We start from the raw sequence: 18539 nt of genomic DNA on the forward strand, positions 1-18539 counted from the left end.
GCACTGGAGCATGTGGCCAGTGCTGCAGCTGGAAGGCCAGCACAGCCCTGGCCGCGGTGCTGCGCCCGCACAGGCTCCTGCGGGGCGGAGAGCAGCGCCGAGTCCTGTCTGCTCTGGAAATGGTGTGGGGAGCACAGCTGCAAACTGACCCCCAGTGCCCCCAGTACACCCCACACGGAGCCCCCAGTGTCCCCAGTACACCCCACACGGAGCCTCCAGTACACCCCATACCCCACACAGAGCCCCCAGTACACCCCACACAGCCCCAGTGTCCCCAGTACACCCCATACCCCACATAGAGTCCCCATTTCTCCCAGTACACCCCACACGGAGCCCCCATTGCCCCAGTACACCCCACACCCCACACAGAGCCCGGTGTGCCCCCATTTCCCCTGCAGTTCTCCCCGCGGCCGCCCGGGGCCGCTGTTCCGCCGAGCGCCCCCCGCCGCTGGGCAGGAATCCATGACTTGGCGCTCGGCAGCGCGGGGTCCCTGCGTTCGGTGTTCCTCTCGCCGTCCTGGCTGGGTGGTGGCCGCCCGCAGCCCACCGGGGAGGCGGATCGATTCTATCGGCGCTCGCCCGCGATCGACGCTCTCGGCGGTCCCGCGCAGGCGCAGCGCGGCCGCGCCGCCATTGCTGCGCTGTCAGTGCCGGGGGCGGCCGCGGGCCGAGCGCGGAACCGGGGCGCGGAACCGGCTTTGTCCCTCTGTCCCGCGGGGCCCTGCCTCTCTGCGGCACTCCTCCGCGCCATGGAGTTTCAGGCCGTGCTGATGGCGGCTGGAGGCGGCTCCCGCATGACGGACCTGACCTCCAGCATCCCGAAGCCGCTGCTCCCGGTGGGAAACCGGCCGCTGCTGTGGTACCCGCTGAACCTGCTGGAGCGCGCCGGCTTCGAAGGTGAGGCACGGCAGGGGCTGGGCGTGCTGGCCCTGCTGCCTGCGGGCTGTCCCCGCTCACCGCCGCCGCTGCCGTCCGTTCTGCTGCCGCGTCGCAGGTGCCTTGTTGGACGGGGCAGGTGCTGCAGCGCATCTCTGCGCTGGAGCTGTGCTGTTGGCCCGTGTCACATCCCTTCCTGAGCTCTCTGTGCCTGCACCCTCTACCCCTCTTCTCACCGAGGGCCGGCAGTGTCTCAAAGGAGGTTGTAGAGAGGTGTGTGTCAGTCTTTTCTCTCGACAAGTGACAGGATGAGTCTCAAGTTGCACCAGGGGAGGTTTAGATTGGATATTCCAAAAATCTTTTTCACTAAAGGGGTTTTAAAGCATTGGAACAGATTGCCCAGAGAAGTGGTGGTGTCACCATCCCCGGAAGTGTTCAAAAGCCATGAGTGTATGAGACTTGAGGACGTGGTTTAGTGGTGAACATGGTGGTGATGCTGGTTGGTCGGACTTGATCTTCAAGATCTTTTCCAACACTTCAGCGATTCTCTGATTCGAGGCCTTTCCCACCACTGGTGTCGTTCCCTTGACTCTCCCGTGTTCCTTTCTCAGAGAAGTTAATGGCAGCAGCGTGGGAAGTGTCAGCTCTGCGGGGGTGCCTCGTTTGTTGTTTCAGCCCGGCCCGAGTTCAGGGCTGCTGCTCTGTCCGAGGCTCAGTCCGTGGGGCAGCAGAGCCAAGTGCTGGCCTTTGGCCACAACAGGGCGGGGACAGCGGCAGACTCGTGTTGCTCACCTGTGGGTTTTGTTTCACACCGGGATTAGGGTGGTATTCAGTACCTGGTGAGCTTCTTCAGTATCTTTTGAAGTTAGGCTTTTGTTCACCTTTCAGTGCTGGACCAAATCTTTCTGTGGCATCCCCCCAGCTTCTTATAAAGCTTCTTCCTGACACCTTTAAAGCGTCCAGATTTTTTATGTTTCTGTTTGTTTTTTGTGTTTCTGCATCTCTGTGATTATTCTGTACTTCATCCTGAATCTGTGGCTTTTTTCCTGACTGCTTCTATTTTCTGTGAAGATGTAAAGATCAGCTCATGATTATCCATGTTAGCCTCTTACTATTTCAGTGTGAAGGAACAAAACTAAGAGCAGACTTTGCCTTTATTCTGTTTCATAAGAAAACCCTAATGAACTGATGTTCTTTGGATTTGTTTTTTGTTTGTTGTTTATTGAAATCTGCATTCTGAATGCCTGCCTTCTTTGCCTGTTCTGCTGTCTCTTTTTTTTTTTTTTTTTTGGCAATACTTTTATCCTGCAATGGAAATTTAGATAGCTAAAATCTTCTGTGTAATCAGTATCGTGATTTGTCTGGTTCTTTATTCAGAAATAACCATTTTCACTTGATGCTCTTGACCACAAGTAGCTGCCCCTCTACTCAGTCTGGGTGAGGCACATCTGGAGTGCTGTGTCCAGTCCTGGGCTCCTCAGGACAAGAGGGACATGGAGCTCCTGGAGCAGGTCCAGTGGAGGGTACCAAAGATGAGGAAGGGACTGGAGCATCTCCATTATGAGGAAAGGCTGGGCGAGCTGGGCCTGTTCAGAGGTGAAAAGAGAAGGATGAGAAGGGACCTAATCAATATCTCTCAGTATCTGAAGGGAGGTGTCAGAGGATGGACCAGGTTCAGCACAGTGGTGCTAAGCAGTGGTACAAGAGGAAACAGGCAGATTCCCAGGAAGTTCGACCTGAACATGGGAAAAAAACCTCTTTAATGTGCAGATGACCGAGCACCGGGACAGGCTGTGCAGGGGGGTGTGGGACCTCCCTCACTGGGGACATTCCAGAGCCATCTGGACACAAACATGTGCAACCTGATTTGAGATGAGGCTGCTTGAGCAGGGGGGTTGGATCAGATGACCCAGGGTGGTCCCTTCCAGCCTGAACCGTGCTGTGACTGTGTGATAGTGCTGCAGTCAGATCTTTCTCCTTTCTCACATGTAATGCTTCAGCTTCTCTCTCTCCAGTGAAAATGTGGGCATGCAGGCTTATAGTCAATAAATGTATTCAGCTTTAGTAAGCAAACTGCCACCTTCCTTCTCCCTCCTTGCTTCACGCCCATGACCAAGCTGTACATTTTTTTTATTAAATGATCCAATGGCATGAATTCTCTCCCTGGATGATTAGTTCCTCATACTTGCTTATGTAAGTAAGTAGGTGTTTCATGGGCTGACTCACTGTGTCTCTTTTGCCCTAATTGCAAGTGCTTCATCTCTCCTAATATTTAGAAGACCTTTGCCCAGCTCACCAGGTTGATGCTGAACAGTGTGAGCTTAAAACCTGCACCTGACACCAGTTCCATCTTCAGCAGCTAATTCTTTGCCTAATTCAAGGTGTGCTTTCAGTCCTTTTCTCTAGGTTCTTCAGTCTCTTTTGAATCCACATTGGCATCCAGTATGGGAGTGGAAAAGCAGCCATGTCTCTGGCACCAAAATGCCACACAATTCTCATGTTACAGTACCTTCCTCTTTTCTTTTAATAGATTCAGGATGAGTTTAGTTTTGATTGATACAGATTTATTCCTGATGTGTTTTCATCTTGCCTATACTATTATTATAATTATTATTTATTATTTCACATAATTCTCTGTTAAAATTTCATGTGCAATACAATGCTATAGTGTTTAGGTGTTTTGAGGGGATACTTTAACTGGAAAATTTGATTGTTGCTTTTCCTTCCCATTCTTAAGACTGGGGGAAAAGGTTTCTTGTCCTCTAGTTTCCTCAGTCTTTTCTTTGCAGAGCTTCTATTCTCACATTCTTCATTTTGGAAAACATGCTTTCATGCCAGTGTTGATTTCCTTCAAATATGCATTTATCCTTTTTCTTTTGTAGATGGAATGAATTTGTGCTCATATATTACTCCACTTTCTTGCCAAGCTGATGCTAAGAAATAGTTTAACCATTGTATTGTAATAGTGTGGTTGGTGTTGTCCACAGAGGATTACACAGGATCGAGGCAGCAAAAGACAAAGCTCTAAAGTATTGGTGACACGAACACGGGGTCTCATTGGTCTGTTTGGGGACATATGGTTTGAGGTTGCTGGTTAACGATAGAAGTGTCTGTTCTATCTTCTGAACTCATGCCACACATGCATGTGTCCCTTTCAGGAAGAACCTCCACCCAGCAAAGCAGGGGAGATTGTTTTCACATTCATTGGAGTTTAATTATTTTCTTGAAAAGTTACTGTTGCCAAAGGAGCTTGACTGGGTGGAGAACCCAGTTATGTTACTCAAGTCTTTTGACAGTTCCATCAGCCTTTCTAAATAAAAAAGTGGGTGTATCCTATTTGTGATAAATATTATTTCAATTTTTTTCTGCTTCATCTCATCTCACTCTCCTTTGTTCTAGAGGTCATTGTGATTACAAGGAAGGAAATCCAAAAGATGCTAAACCTGGACACAAAAATGAAGCTTGATTTTGTGTGCATCAGTGACAACATGGACATGGGTACAGCAGATTCACTGAGGCATATTCACCAGAAAATTAAGGTATTACTGTCTTTTATTGACCTTAACTAGGAGGGAGTTACTTGTTTAAATTTTTTTTTCTTTTTTTTTTTTTTTTGCTACAATGTAAGGAATGTCCTGTGTAATGATACTGTGCATAACTGAATTTCCTGATCTTCAAAAGAGCTGAATTTTGTAAGGTCACCTCACAGGGGAACTCATGCAAAGATCCTGAATGACTGGAATTGAGAGCTGGGAATGGTGGAGCCTGTTCAGGCTGGGCTGCTTCTTGGCCAGTGTTAGATTTCTGGCAAGGTAATTGAAAGGTTGTATTTGTTTCTGTGATTTTTTGATGCAGTGTGTGATAGTTGTTGTCTGTCTACCTAGTGCTTGGGGAAGTAGCTCTGCACAAACGTTCTTTGCTGTCTAAGGCAATGCAGTGATGCTTCAGAAAGTTTGTGTTCACTGCTGGCCATGACACAGCCATGCCTGCACTGTTGGGTCAATGACTTGTGCTTGGCTTCACTTTTCTGCTTTTCCTGGGCTTTTGCTCCCTTGGTCCTACAGTAAGCTCTTCAGTAAACAGTACCCAGATGTGATAAAGGGCTGCTGTTCAAATAAAACTAGCAGTTTATAGAATTTTAATTTCCAGCTGCATAATTAAAGCACTCCCATGTAAGGCAGAAATGCTGCTTGGAGCTCTTGCTGTGATCTGGGACGGACTTTTGTTTTTGTTGTTGTCATAGACTTAATCATAGGATTTGTTCCATGTCTGTTTAGGCCATCTTAGCCAAATTGCCTGTTTAAATAAATATTGCAACAGAACATCAATGAGTGCTTAAGTCCTGAGGCTTCTTTTTGAAGCTCTTTTTGAAGCTAATAAAGTACAGTATTACAAGCTATATACTCCCAAGAGAAAGACTCCATTTGAGACAAGGTGAAACTTCAAGGCAAATATGGATGTGTAGATGGCACAAGACACATCTGGCAAGGGATTAATGCATAGTAGTTAGAGGGTGCACTAGTGCTTAGAGGGTGCCCTAGTATTTAGAGGGTGAAGAGAATAAATAACAAAGAAAATAGATAACAAAGAATATCAACATTAACACAAAATCAGTTTAGCTGAACTGACTGTTTCAGTCATGTGGAGAATAATGTTTTGTCATAACTTTATGCAGTATTTTTTAAAATACCTGCGTGCAATAAGGAAGTATCTGCACTGCAAATTGGGACCCTGACCTTACAGTTTTATTGCCTGATCAGTGACAGGGTGTCTGTCTTTTTGGTAATCCAGACAGGTCTGCTATGGGGCTCTGGGAGGCAGCAAGTAGAGTGTCTGTGAGTTAGAAAATAGTGTGTCTTCACAGGCGGCAGTGTTGATCTTCTGTTTATTTTCCAGAAAAAAGGCTTAGAGAAGATGTGAGGTAGTCCTGAAAACCACACAAGTTTTCCTAAGTCAGATGCTATGTATGAGTGGCAGCAGCTGCTTCTGCCTTTTTTATTACATGTCTGCTTGCCTGCGCACAGAGGACAAAGTGGTCTCTTATTTGAAATAAGCCTATACTAAGTTCTTGAGCAGATTGCTGCACTGTGTATTTTGGAGTCATTCCTCTAGTAAATGCATACCACTGGTGCACCTCTTACAGGGTATGCCCTCTCCTGTGTGATAGAGGTGAGAGAACTCCACAGTAGAGGTAGCTGAAAAGCTGCTGTATGTTGGCTGTGTTTGCGGTGCAGCGGGAGAGTGATCTCGTTGAAGAATGAGTTTCCCTGGTGAAAACAACTGCTTCTTGTGGCCATAGTTTGCTGGCAGGCTTTTTGCAGCCCATGCCAAAAGTCTGATGAGGAGTTTAAACTGGTTGCTGAAACTTAGTTGTCACAAATTGAGTTAATTGCCCACAGACAGAAGAGCAAGTATGCTCAGTGAAAGCGAGGTAACATGGCACAGTATAGACAACTTGCTTGTGTGCGGTGCAAGTGACAGGGAGTAAAGCCAAGATTCTAAATGCACAGTAAGAAATATGTCTAAGGGTAGCAGAACTGCTGATCACAAATTCTGAGATGTGCATAAAGCACTCTAAAGCATAACATTTCATGACTTGCTGCCTTGTCTAGTTTTGACTGAAGGACTCTCACTGCTGCTTGCTGTGCCTGCAGTTTTGGGCCTTTTTGTTGTGTTCCTCCTTGGGTAATGAAGCTTGATACTTTAAAGATTAGATGTCAAGATTAGACTTACAGAATGGCATTCAGAAGTAGCAGGAGAGCACGTACATGCAAAACCTGTAAGGATTAAGGAAGTGTAGTTTCCATTGTTTTCTCTCTTTATGGTGCTGATGTTTTTGATGGCAGGTAAGACTGACTTTTCATTCACAGTAACAAACATCTGACTGCCAGTGTTACTTTCTGCATGTTCAGAAGTTCATGACAGCAAAGGAAACTCATTAAAGTTTTTGTTTGCTGTTTTCCCACTCTGTACACATAATAATGTTTTTGACAATTTCACTTAGAAAGTTGATATACTAAATGCAGCTTCTTTGCTCTATTGGAAGTCTTCGTGTTATTTTTGGCTGTCTCAGCCTACACCTGATTGACAAGGTAGCAGCTTCATTAGGGTTTTCATCTTCGTTACAAGTCTGAATGTATCCTTTTCTTGGATCCTTTATACAATAAAAATATTATGCTAAACTTGATTCCTAAAGGCACCTACTTGAAAAGTAGTGAACATAAGAAAACTTGGTCCTGTAAGTTTCACTTTATGTATTCCTAGGCCTGGGTGTCAGTTTGGCCTGTTCTTTACCAGTATTTCTCTAATTGACTTGTGTAGTGGGTTGTTTTGTTTGGTTTTATTAAACATTCCATTCTGGGGTCTGAATAGCAAACGCCATTAATCGGTTTGTGCTCACAGTTCTACAGCTGAGAACTGAGGCATAATGAGGTGAAGTGATTTACCTTGGATCATTGAAGAGATTTGTACCAGTACTGGAAAGTGGACTTGCGTGTCAAATCTCTTACAGTTTCATGCATAAGATAACCTTATGATAGTACATATTCTGTGTAATATTACATGCTCTGTTTCCCCACATTCAGAAAGCCAGCAGGACAAGACATCAAATACAAGTTGAAGCTGTTTTAAGTGAAAACAGTTGAGGAAACTTCATTAGAGCTGTAGTTCAGTTTCTGAATCTCCAGTTGTGGTTTATTCAGTGTGTGCTAGACTATGATTTTTAAAAGGCCCTCAATCTGGAATGTGTCAGTCTGAATATAAGTAAAAAATGGTTTTGCATTTAATTATAAAAAAAATTTTGCACTTAAATAATATTTAAAATAATTAATATTAAGTAGAAACTAAGGATTTTTTTGCCAGCATTTATATTACCAAATTTTTAAAAAGACACTTATAATTGTTTTACACTAAGAGCAGCATTTAAAATTAAGTTGTCAAAAAGCAAAAATGTCAATATAGGACCTATTTATTTCTTAAATGTTTTGTTATATACAGGGATATGAAAACAGTTTGTTAAAGAACATTGTGACAACTGTTGATCAGATCCCTTAATTGCCCTCCTATGGACCATCCCAGCATTTCCCTGGAATGCAGTTTGTTTCAGTATCCTGCTACAGTCTGTGTGCCTTATGACAGCTTTCATGGGTATCCTTTTAATACCCAGTCATAGGGTTTTGATAGAATTTTAATATCAGAGGGTATAACAGTGCTGTCATTGAACTGCAGCTTTACCACCTTAGGGGTGTTCAGAGGTCTCTCTTAACTCACATTCTAGCCTTGACAGAGCAGTAAATCAGTCTTCATGCCTTTAGGTTTGGATTGACCTTCCTGGTCTTGAAGAGTGAAGAAAGCTCCCCTGCTTCAGATGGGGCTTTAGCAAGGGCATCATGTGTAGGGAAATTTATTCTGGAAGATGACAATCTGCTTCTGTAGCTGAGTAAAATCATTACAGGGACACTGTGTTTGTTTGTTTATTATGCCTTCTGACTTTAATTTTCTTTCAATTGTTCACATATGCAGTTATACCTGAGTAATTCTGAAGCAGTTTACTTAGTAAAAACTTCAGTACCTTTTGGGTTATTGCCTTCCCTGCAGCATGAAAGTGATGTGGGTCCAGCAAGACTTACAGGACACAAAAAGGGCACTGGCTTTGACTGTTTTACTTCATGACTATCAGTGTTAGAAAAACTGTGTTAAGTAGTGGTGTTTTAGTCTCCTGCTTTGAAGGAGCCAATCTGCTTTTGTTTTAATCTCTTGTTTGCACTAAAGAATATTCTTGACCTGTCAGGAAGCGTTAAAAAAAAAAAAATGGTAGCAGAGGTATAAAATTCTTTTTGTACAGAAAATAAATCAGACTTTCCTTTATGAAAGCTCATTTTCCACATCCACTTTTTTTTTTCTGTCACTTTCTGATTCTACTTGTTAAATATCTTTAATCAATCAGTTAGGCTATTACTATTTGCTGTTTCACCCACTACAGGCATGAGAGGCATGTTGCCTTTGCACACTTTTCTAGCAACCCGGATAATCTTTATGGGGGAAGAAAGAATTTGCTTTCTTCAGAACCAAGTCTTCTTAAAATGAAACTTTCATTAGGGACAAAAGAGCAAATAATTTGAATGTAAGGAAGGCTCAATCTAGCCCTGGGCATGAACAACTAAATACACCATCCATAGATGTTAAGAAAACATTAATCTTTATCTGCATTTGTACTCAAATTTCTTCATATATACTGCTTCAAGATTAAGGGGGTTTTAAATGTGATCAGTGTTTAGCATTTTTAGTAAAACAGGCTGATTTTGCAGGTGGAAACAGCCGGTGTTAAGGTGTAATTTAGTAACTTCCATTACCTTGTTTTTATTTATTTTTATTTATCATCCTAAACTTGCTAATTGCTTGAGCAGTGTGGAAGGGGTTCTGTGTAAGAGATACAGCTTTTCTCTAAAATCATATATACTTGCTTTCTCCTCAATAACTATTACTTGTCCTTGTTTCTGGTTTTCATTGGTAAGCAGCATTGGCTGGAGCATTCAGGTGAGTTGAATCAGGTAATAGGGAAATCAGTAAAAGTTGTGACCATTTCAGTGGTGATACGTGGTAACACTCTATCAAGAGGTTGGGTGCTGTCTGCTGCAGGCTGTGGTAGATGATGGAGTTTTGTTTTGTAGGCAGCTTGTCTTTCAGTGGTAATTTTTTTTCTTTATTATGGGAAGCACCCTTTTTAAAAGTGAACTTATTTTAATGTTCCATGTAATTTTATGTAATGAAATCCCCTGGCTCACTTAGGGAGGCTTTTCCTCTGTAGCTGGCATTAGTGGGCATGCTTTTTTAAGTCATGTTGTAAAGTCTTCTGGTACATCCAGTGTGGTTTTTTGCAGCCCAGATGTAGATCTTCATTTATTTGACTTCTGCTGCCATTCTTAAAGGCCTTCTCTTGCAGTTCAGTAGACCTCCTTTGGCAGATTCACAGGACATGAATCAGTATGCGAAATGTGTGCCTTGACCTTCCATGTTATAGCACATAGGGCTTGGCTGGTAACACAAAACTTGTGATCTTGGGGAATAGTAACAAGAAATTCATGGTAGGAGCTAGAAGCCCAAGAGTGAATTGCAATGCCTCAGAATGTATTAGTTGAAATTGTGTGATGATAAGCAGCCACTCTGATGGAGGAAGGAAAGGCTGGTACAAAACTAGAATGTATCAGGTAAAGTATTCTTTATGTTAGAGATGAGAAATTAATTGTATTGCTTAAGGCAATGAGAAGGGGTTGTTTGCCAAGAATACTTAGCAGGTGTGGAACTCAAATGTATCAAATGTGGGACAAACACTAGAAAAGGAGATAAGATATTCAGAGTGGAGTATAAATGGGTTTAAATTTGCTGTGAGAAAACATAGACTGAAAATTACAGAAAAGTTTTAATCAGAGCAGAATATGATTATGAGACACTTTTCCAGGAGTAAGCAAGATAAGAATCCCCCAATTTCCTCTTAGAATATGAATCTGTTTTCTTGTTGTATTTTGTTTGCTTTTAAATAAACTAGGTAAATCAATAGCTGGAATGACAGGAGGCAAAACTCTTGACTCAGGAAACCCCTCTGAGGACTGTGTTTCTGTGACCTTCTGCTTGTACCATTCATCAGGCTGATAAATCTCTTTTTGTGGATTGTAGATTACTGTTGATGAAAAAAATAAATGGCAAGGGGTGTCACTATAGTTTACAAATGAGCTCCTCTGAAATTTAAGCATCTGTAATATTTGACCATTTTGTTTCCTGTGCCAAATTTTACCAGACCCACACAGCTGCTGTCTAGTACCCCTCCTAGGCAGGGGCTCTCCAGGCAGCAGGTTGAAAAACCTGGTTAACTCATGAATCTGTGTTTTGGGTGGATTGGGTGTGCCCGGATCAAACATTTGTCTTCACTGAGTCTGTATTATTTTCATCTTATATTAAGCATTTCTCTCCCTTGTGTCACTCAACTATACTCCAGACAGTGATTAAAATGTGGCGTTCCAGCAGAGCAACAGCAATGGAACAATTTCATATTTTCCTCCCTTGATGAGCCCTTAGCTGTGTTAATGGAAGCCCTGAATAATATGGTGTGAATTAATCAGCTTGTCTTCTGCTGCTATCGCTGGTGAGTGCTTGTGAGAGAAGTGTTTCGTCTCAGGTGGTCCACCTGGTTTTCTCAGTTTCAAAAAGTAAGATTACAAAGTAATATAGCTCTTTAAAAACAAAGGAAAACAAACCCTAAAAAGCTACCAAAAAGAAGAAGAAAAACCAACTTTCTTTGAGCAAATAAACAAAGATTGAAACTCCAGATTCTCTTGGTATGTGCATCTTTGGGATCCGTGTTGTGGAAAGTGTGATGTCACGGTGGTGGTCTGTGTGCTGCTGAGGGTCACTGATCCGTGGAGTCTTGGCCAGCATGGCGAAGCGCTCCGCTTCCTCTGCTGAAAAATCTCCTTTCCAAACACATGATGTAAGTAAGCTTGCTGGAACGGCTGGAAGATGGAATCTGAATCCTTTTGGTACGACTGAGCAGAGTTTGTTGAGCATGGAAAGAAAAACTTAGGTCCCCATAATATAGAATTATGTATTTTTTGTACTGTCAGTGGAAATAAAAAACCCCAAATTAAATTCATTTGTAAGAGACAAGGTCTGTATAATAGCAAGACTGAACTAAATATTTTGTTAATCTGTTTTGAAGTAGTAAAAATAATTTAATCATTTTCTTCCAGCTCAGCTGACAGCAAACATTTTGTACTTAAGTGTTTAAAATGCAAATAAAAATGGTGTCTTGGTGGCTTTTCTGTTTCTGCCTTTCACGATGTTGTTAATAGGGAAAGCAGATGTATCAGATGGCAGCTCACAGGTTATGTAGCATCTTTTTTCTCTCTCTGCCTCTTACTGAAAGCTTTCACCACTGAAGGCACTAGCCAACATTTATTACACTTTGCATGCCCAAGTCCCATTCCCAAAGCACTGCTGATTGTCTTTGTAGAAAGCAGCTACATGGGCAGGTGCTCACGCTGTGTGGCTGGGAGGAACAATACACCACTGCCTGACTCTGTGCTTGAAGAATGTGTTCAGGACTTTCAGCTGATCATTATTTTTTCTGGCAGGGTAAGAGAGAATTCAGCAGTTGTTGGGGTTTTTTGTTTGTTGTTTTATTTTATTTTATTTAAAGTTTACTCAGCTTTAGAAGACTCTAGCTAATTAAATTATTTTGCTTCCCATGTTTACTATGGATAATGGCTTAAACACCAGAAGTTTGAATAAGGCAATTAGCTGTGAAGGTTGGATCAGGAATGGTTATTATGGCATTTGCTAGTCTGCCCATTGTCAGCTAAAGAGGATGCCTTCCATTATACAGACCAGCCTAACCTTAGGTGTTTTGCAAGAAGAGTCATTGACAGACCTGAGATGCCTGTCACCTTCAATTGTTGCATCTCCCACTGTATGTCCTTATCCTTTTCATGCTCCTGGGAACTCCAGGCCTGTGCTCATTATGTTAACCAATACCTCCTGTTCCCATGTAGAAGTTAATGGTCATTGCTTTTCCTGTATTACAGTGTGTGTTTTCTTTTAGGCCCTGTGTGGTTTCTGATGAATTACACAAATTCAGCCTATTCTACTTGCAGACACAGCAAGCTCTTTGCACAGGCATATAGCTGAAGTAATTTATTTAAAAGCATCCTAGTAAAAATATTTTCCTGGTTTTGTCAGCCACTACTAGTTTTCATTTTTGGGGAGTAAATAGTAGTGTTAATTTTGGTAAATCCTCTTTTATTTTCCCTATTTAAAATATATGCAGCTGCCCTATGTAAATAAAGGGCAGCTATGCTTAAAGATGACACTGTGACAGCTGTAATGCCCACAGCTGCCATGAAAAACCCAAACATTCTATGATGGAAGATCTGTTAAGATCTAAACATGGAGAAAATACTCAAGTAGAAATCCCACAGGATAGAAACAGAGTAAAAAAGGCTGCAGGCAGCAAGGAAGGAATGTTCTTCCACAAAAATGTCCAAAAAAGGTATAATTGCAGGTGATATTCTTCCCCTGAAAGAGAAAATGGAATTGTTCAGATCAGACACAACTGATCTGTGTGTTGGAGCCTAAGTACCTAGTTCCAGTTTTTGGGAATGTGGGAGGAAGGAGATGCCAAACGTCAGCGCATGGACTTAATTGTGCTGGAGAGGGTTTTCCCCTGTGTCTGGTTTTGCAGCTTGGTAGAGTTGTGTAACACTGATAATAGGAATGTGGTGCTGTGAACAGCACGGGCTAGCCCAGAGGCTGTCACTCTTCTCAGTACTGCTTTTCTGTCACTGTTTAATTTGGTGAAAGCCGTGGTGAAGATCAGTGGACTTTAGGATGCCTGGAATTTAATTTTGCATTTTTGTCATACTGTGTTAACTGGGAAATCCAAATAGCTTATCTCATTTTTCCTCGGTTCTGTGCTGAAAATGAAAAAGCAAATGTGCATTTAGATTTTTCATTAAGCAAATTTAGATATTCTTCTGTCAGTCAGCTTCTTTGGGAAGAATGTGAAAATTCTGGATGTAGACTAATAGTGCTGGACAAAGCAGTGGAGGTTTTGAAATTTTCGTAATGTTTTTCTTACAACAACAGTTGCTGCAGACTAAACACCATTAGAAAAATTGGAAAGGTGCTAGAGGAGAAAATTATGCTGTGTGGAAGATAGTTTAGGAACCTGCAGTTTATAATAGTGATTTTATTTACCACAGCATAAAAAGTGTTTAGAGAAGAGCCCCAACATTTGATCAAGGCTGATGGGGTTTCAGGCAGGTGGTTGCCACTCCTGTGCAGGTTGGTGCACAGTAGCAGTTTCACTGAGCTGTCTCATGGAGCCTCTGCTTGCAGGGTACATCAGAATTTGGATTTTCTTTTGAAGCAGTGTTGAAACTGTGTGTTGTGTAATGACTTGTTTTGACCTTGGAAAGAGTTTTTTAATTTAAGATCGTGCTGATACTAGCTGCAGGATGGCAGAATGATTCCTGAGGACACATATTTGTATGTTTTGGTTTTTATTTAGTGTCTAGTTTGAGACTGCAAGAACCATTGTGATCCTCTAGTCTGTATGGGAGTTTGCATCTACTAGTTTGGGCTGTTCCCCAAAACTTAGGGATGACTTAGCAAAAATGTTTCTGAAATATAGCAAGACTTTCTTCATCTACTAGAATGTGTGAATTGTCTATTACATACTTTGGTATTTTATTCCAGGTTATATTTATTCTCCCTCTTAAACCACTTTTCATTTTATTCCTATGCTAATCACTGGTTCCTAGCCCTTGAATCCAGTCATTCCTGCTTTTTGTTGTGCTGCTAAGAGATCTGCAGTTGGGTTGATTGCTGGCTGTGGGCAAAGGCCTTCTTTCCCTTCAATAAGTTGAGCCAGTTGAGCTCCATTACGACTACTTTTTATTATTATTGTGTGTATGACTGCAGCACCTGACTGCCTAAGGCTCTGCATACATTAAGTGTTAAGCCTGGGCTTGAGCTCTGGGCTTTGGCAGCAATTCCTGCTGCGCTGCTGCTGTTGAGGTTGGAGCCCGACTGCTGCGTTCTCCTTTCTGTTCATGGGAGGCAGAGTCCAAGATCAGCTGCACAGCAGGTCTAGTAGTGCTGCTGTCATCCAGGTAGCCCTGGAAACCTGCCTTCCAGGAATAGGAGTGATGGGGGGGAGTGCTGTTTGTTTCTGGAGTTCTGCCTGTGGAGAAGGGATCTGTCCATGCAGTGAGTGCATTGTGTCAGGAGAGAATTCACCTTGCCAGGCTTATCCTCTATGAACTGGCAAATGCAGGGGCTGGGTTCTGGGTGCTCCCCTGAGCCTTTGCAGTCACAGTGCACACTTCTGGATGCCTTTAGATGGGAAAAACAGTCTCCTCTGTGGCATAGTCAGGACTGGGACATAAACCCAGGAGATGACCCTGATCTCAGACAAATGAGAGAGCCTACCAAGATAGGATCAACTGTGTCAGTCCAGCGCCCCAGCATACTAATAGTATGACAATTGTCAGTGTTCCACAAGTGTAAGGGTAGCAGATTTCTTTTACTAAAAAAAAACCCAAAAAACCAGCAGCGGCTAAAGCCACACCTTTTAGAAGACACAAATAGATACCAGGGCTGAAGTGAGGTAGAAGTAGGTTTGCTAATTGTGTGGCAACTGGATGGGATAGGCTGTTAAAAGGACAGTAAATAGCTTTTGCTTTATGTGATAGAAAGCAGAACCAGTGAAGAATGGTGATGTGGGTAGAAGAATAAGCTGGGAAAATTACATTTGGAAGTACTGTATAAGTAGGACAAGATTCATTTAGTTGAAACCAGAGGAAGAGGTGGATTGCAAAGTTTATGTTCCAGACCAAAAGTTTTACAGTTCAATAAGTGTCATAATATCAATGTCCTGCTTTGAAAATATCCTTAACAAGTTTCTGAACTTCTATTCATCTCTAAACTTCTGGATTTGGTTGCTGAGAACTGTAAATTACCCTTTTCCACGTCACGTCAGTTTGAGCATAGGTAACACAACTTCCTTCTGGGAGGAGACAGGATGCCTTCTAGGCTTGAATATCTTTCCTGTTCCTAGCTTATATGTATGTAAATTAAAAAATATTGATTTTGGATGGTAGCTTGAGAGATGAAAAGATAAACTAAAGTGGTGTTTTCATTGTATGATCCCATCTGATACAAAACATAGGATGAGCCATATGATGGGACTGGGGTTAAGTCTCCTCCCCAGCTTCTGGCATCTTTCTTACAGCTTTCTGTGAGAAGATAAACAGTGATGCTGACAGGTTACATATGTGAAGGCATTCACATTGCCTTAAGATATCCTCACCTGATGAATTTAGGGCCATCCAGGAAATTAGAAGAGACTCCCTTGGCTCCCACATCAGACTTTTCTGGGGTTTTTTTGTTTTTGTTTTTGTTGGGTTTTGTTTTGTTTTTTTAAAGGAAAAAATAAGCCTCTAAGACGCTCCTTTCACATTACACAGATCTTAAAAAAGAATTCTTCCATCCTTTAATAAGAAATGGTTGCTTCTGAATTTCAGATTGAGAGACATTCTGTGCCTCCACTGTCCTCTATCAGAATAGTTACGACGGTGCTGGTCTACAGCAAACTTCCTGCTGCGAGGTGACAGCAGAGTAGGTAAATGCTTCATGTCTGCTAGCAAAGTACTAAATCATGATTTCCCTCTGAATCTTGCCGTCAAGGATATTACAAAAGGAGAGTGGGAATTCCCAGCCAAAGGCAGCCATTTCAGTTGGTAGCTAACAAGATCTTACAGACATCAAAAAATAAATGAGGTTCCCTGCTCCAGTTGCAGCAACAGCCACAGAGCTTCAAAGAGGTCACAGGTGTGGAAATTGTAGGTCTCTTAATGGAGACTGAGATAAAAAGGGATTATTTAAAGCCTTGGATGTAACTTTCTGATCTGAAGAGAGGTGAGTAATGCAATTGCTGGGAGGTATCTTTGACTTTGCCTGGAGAATGCTAACATGCAATCAAAATGCTTGCCCACAGCCAAACTGTTTTTTCCCTTTCCACTCTTTAGAATAATAAAAAGCATTACACACAAACCCCACTGTTAATGCAACATGTGGGTGAAGTTCCAGGCTATTGTGTATAAAACTTAGTCCTAATTCCAGCAGTAATTATAACTTGTTCCTCTCTCTCTCCCCTGTTGTTTGGTGACACCGCAGGAAGTGATGCAAAGTTCTCTGTTTGTGCATGTATTAACTTAAGTTGAGTATATCTAATCTCTTGATTGACTTTATTTTCCTGTCAAAGTCTCAGCTAATACTTTGCAATTGGAAACTTCTAACTTTAGCTTCAGTGTTTTGTCTGTTTTCAGCTCTGTTAGAAGCTGGTTCTACTGCTTGTGGATGTTTTGCTTCTTTTCTGTTTATAATGCAATCTGACATTTGTTTTCCTCTTTCTCTTGAGGCTGATTTTGTTCATATTACAGTTTCCTTGCAACACATGTTTTCTTATTTTCTAGTCTGCTGTTCTTGAGGCCATCAGCAGTTTAGGCTGTGAGGTCCTGCCCTTGTCTATACTTGATAGAAAAATCATAGTGAATACCACTAAAAATTCATAACTTGCTGCCAGCTATCTGTGGTAACCTTGACATCTCCTGTTTGATCATAAGAGCTCCAGCAATAATTACTGAATATAAAAGGATTTTTAGCATTGCCTTTGTATGTGGGGTGTGAGAAAGTCCAAGGCTTTTTATTTATGCTGGTATATTACACCATATAATTGCATCCATCTTTTGATCTGTGGTATGAATTAGTTCCATTGAAAACATGTTTTCTATTTTTAAATTGGCTGTCTTGATCCGAGTTCTTGAAACAATCTGCTTTTTAGTCTTGTTTTTGTGTATATTTTCCATATTGTGCTGGGTTTAATATAGTTGTTGACATACTGGTTTTCAGTGTTTTTTCCTTACTGTTTTCTCTATTTTGTATAAATCCCTTCATGTTTTATGTTACACTGTTTTATTTTGCTGGATCAAGTATTTAACTTATTTCATATCTGACCATTTCATAATTTATAACATTTGATGGTGAAGTGCTGTTAGCCAGTGTTAGAAAGGTAGAGTGGAGATGTGGGGACCTTAGTGCCATGTTTTCATACTTGACTTAACTGAATGCTCTTTATTCAGGGATGGTTGCACTGAAAGCCCAGAGCTTCAATAATTTATGAAGTCAGTAGGGGTGCAGAAGAATCTTCTTGAAACTTGAATCATAGGTGGGAATCCCACTTTTCTTCACTGGTCAGTAGCCTAGTCTCAGTTTTTCATTTGAGCGAGTGAATTGCAAATCTGACGTTAAAAGGGATTGCTAAGGCCCAGTTAACACTTCCAAGGAGCATTATATTCTCCTTGTCCTTTCTGTGGCTCTTGTAATGCTCACAAAAACATGAGCTGTGCTACCAGGAGGACAGGGCTTCTGTCCCTGAGAATGGCAATACAGTGTTTTCCTGTGTTCCTCAACCCAAAATCATTTGCCCTTTTCTTATGCTTGATGGCCTTTTCAGCTGCTCTGTGTAGCAGCTTCTGTGGTAGAGCCCTGGTCTGTAATGAGGGCAGGTCTTGGTCATAAAATAGTAGAGACAGAATGGCATGTGTCAAGTTTGGCAGAGCAGGAATATACCAGATATTCCAAGTATTTGTTTCATGCTCCATCCATTAGATGGTCTTCCTTGCTTTAAGACCCTTTCCTTGCTGTGCCTGTGGTTGCCATGCGTGTTGAGAGGCATTCATGTGTGCATTTTTTTCCTTTGCAGTTGTTCTCCTTGAGGTGTGTGCTTGCTGGGGTTTTTTTAATCAGTTCGTGTTGATTCTTATCATCTGTATAATAGTTTGGGGTTGAGGTAATCATTGTTACATGTATTTCATTAAGAGATGTGTGTGTACTTAGGCGTTTGCATAATTCATGAAGTCAAGTATGTTCACATACCCCTTGTTAGCACGTGAGTGCATGTAGTAAGTATGTACTTTTCTTTGTATCAGTGGCTCACGTGGAAAGGGTGCACTGCATTTACTCGGTGTGTATATATGTAAAACCCACAAGTTCTGCCATTTATTTTCTTTCTTCTACACCCACCTCGAAAACGTAAAGAAAAACACACA

The 18539-nt window shown here is 41.9% G+C and overlaps 1 protein-coding gene across 1 annotated transcript in view; it reads left to right on the top strand.

Annotated features, from left to right (window-relative positions):
- The first annotated feature begins 602 nt into the window (after positions 1-602).
- Positions 603-18539, top strand: part of EIF2B3 (eukaryotic translation initiation factor 2B subunit gamma) — a 98692-nt gene continuing 80755 nt past the window's right edge. The window contains exons 1-2 of the mRNA XM_021528458.3: positions 603-897; positions 4276-4415. Coding sequence (XP_021384133.1) covers positions 750-897; positions 4276-4415 — 288 coding nt within the window. The 5' untranslated portion in view covers positions 603-749. The remainder of the gene's footprint in view (positions 898-4275; positions 4416-18539) is intronic.

Source organism: Lonchura striata, chromosome 9 (genome assembly GCF_046129695.1).
Source record: "Lonchura striata isolate bLonStr1 chromosome 9, bLonStr1.mat, whole genome shotgun sequence".
NCBI lineage: Eukaryota > Metazoa > Chordata > Aves > Passeriformes > Estrildidae > Lonchura > Lonchura striata.